At 45.1% G+C, this 1,698-nt stretch overlaps 1 protein-coding gene across 1 annotated transcript in view; it reads left to right on the top strand.

Moving 5' to 3' along the window:
* Positions 1-1,698, top strand: part of rrn3 (RRN3 homolog, RNA polymerase I transcription factor) — a 23,100-nt gene that overhangs the window by 19,423 nt on the left and 1,979 nt on the right. Inside the window, exons 14-15 of the mRNA XM_019892309.1 lie at positions 223-331; positions 725-877. Coding sequence (XP_019747868.1) covers positions 223-331; positions 725-877 — 262 coding nt within the window. The remainder of the gene's footprint in view (positions 1-222; positions 332-724; positions 878-1,698) is intronic.

Raw genomic sequence — 1,698 nt, 5'->3', positions numbered from 1 at the left:
GTCCTTGGCCTTGGCCTCGGAAAAGTTCTCAAGTCCTTGGCCTTGGCCTTGGCCTCGGGTTGCCGGTCCTTGGACACAACACTGACACACACACACACACACACACACACACACACACACACACACACACACACACACACACACACACACACACACACACACACACACACAAAATCTGTCCACACTCTAGTCTTATCCAGTAATGGTGTGTGTCTGCGTCAGGCTTGGAGTACCTGCAAAGTTTGAACCTGGAGAGGGTGGTCATGTGTCAGATGAACCCGCTTAAAGTGTGTCTCCCTGCGGTCACCAACATGTTTGCAGCCATCACCAGGTAACCGCTCAGCACACAAGACAAGTGTTACCGCACAAGCATGACTAATCCTTTGTGCATGTCAAAGCCGAGTTGCTTTGGCGTCGCTCTTAAGAGTAATTGTATATAGCTTATCGCTGTCTGCTTCTAGATATATAATCAACTTACTAGTGCGTCCCTGGAAGGACTTCGTTTACATACATAGCGTAAGGCAATAGAGAGAGGGGAGACAAGCAAAGTGTTTTCAGAGCTGTTCCGAGACTGTAGCTGATTGCACTCTCAGTTCGTTCTCCTCGCGACAAAAGACAACTCTGCTTGACTCCTAGTCTCTCTTTGTGTTTTAAGGTTTGTCTTAAGGGTCTGATTGCCTGCTGGACCTGACAGTCGCTGTGTTTGTGTTTGTGCTTGTTTCAGGAAATATCAGGTGGTGTTCTGTTACACCATTATCGAGAGAAACAGCCGCCACATGCTGCCCGTGGTGCACAGCTCAGCTGGAGGCGACAGCGTGACCACGAACACCAACCCCCTGGACAGCTTCTTTCCCTTTGACCCCTACCTGCTGAAAAGGTACGTGACTGCACATCACAACATCTGATTCCGGTGCTCCTAAACCTTTTCACTCCAGAGACCAAATAGGAAATGTGTCAGACGGAATGCGTGAATGCACACCATGTATTGCCAATGTTGATACAATAGCCACATGTGGACCCAGTTTGAGTTTTCCCTTAAAATCAATCACAAAATGTTATCACGTGGTACAGTTCTACACCACTGCGAACCACAAACATTCATAAACATAACGTGAAATCAAATGGCGCATGTTGTTAATACCTCTTTGACAGTGTATGTTTATCAATCAGAGATGAAAGTCCTCCGGATTTTCCCGGAATTCCGGGTTTTTCAAATTTTTATGAAAATTTCTCCGGAGAATTGAGGAAAATTTGCATAATCCGGATATTTGTTGACAACATTGAACGAAGACGCGTTTGAGTTCGTTGTATTGCTTTCACGAGCGTAACCATATTGAGGTACTAACACTAGTAACAGTAAATAGATTTTTGTTTGTGTAATAACGACAAAAGACATGATGGCGTTTGACTAATGGTTTAGTAGAACGAATGGCAACTCGCAACAACAGTAGCAAGCGTCATTTTGCCTCTTGGGTTATACCATCTCAACTAGAACGTGGGGGATAGTCCCCAAACAATTTTCGTCTCTTTATAAACACACCTGCTAAACCCCAGTGGAACGAATAAAAGACGCCGTCAACAAGACAGTTGTCGTAAAATATAGATTTGGCCAAAAAGGGAAAAACACAGATTGGCAGAAAATCGTGTCCATCCGACTTCAAGTGTCGTCGGCTAACTTAGCTTTGCTGTTGTCGTGTG

This window comes from Hippocampus comes, unplaced genomic scaffold (assembly GCF_001891065.2).
Source record: "Hippocampus comes isolate QL1 unplaced genomic scaffold, H_comes_QL1_v1.1 scaffold257, whole genome shotgun sequence".
NCBI classification, from domain to species: domain Eukaryota; kingdom Metazoa; phylum Chordata; class Actinopteri; order Syngnathiformes; family Syngnathidae; genus Hippocampus; species Hippocampus comes.
This window is presented reverse-complemented; position numbering and strand designations above follow the sequence as displayed.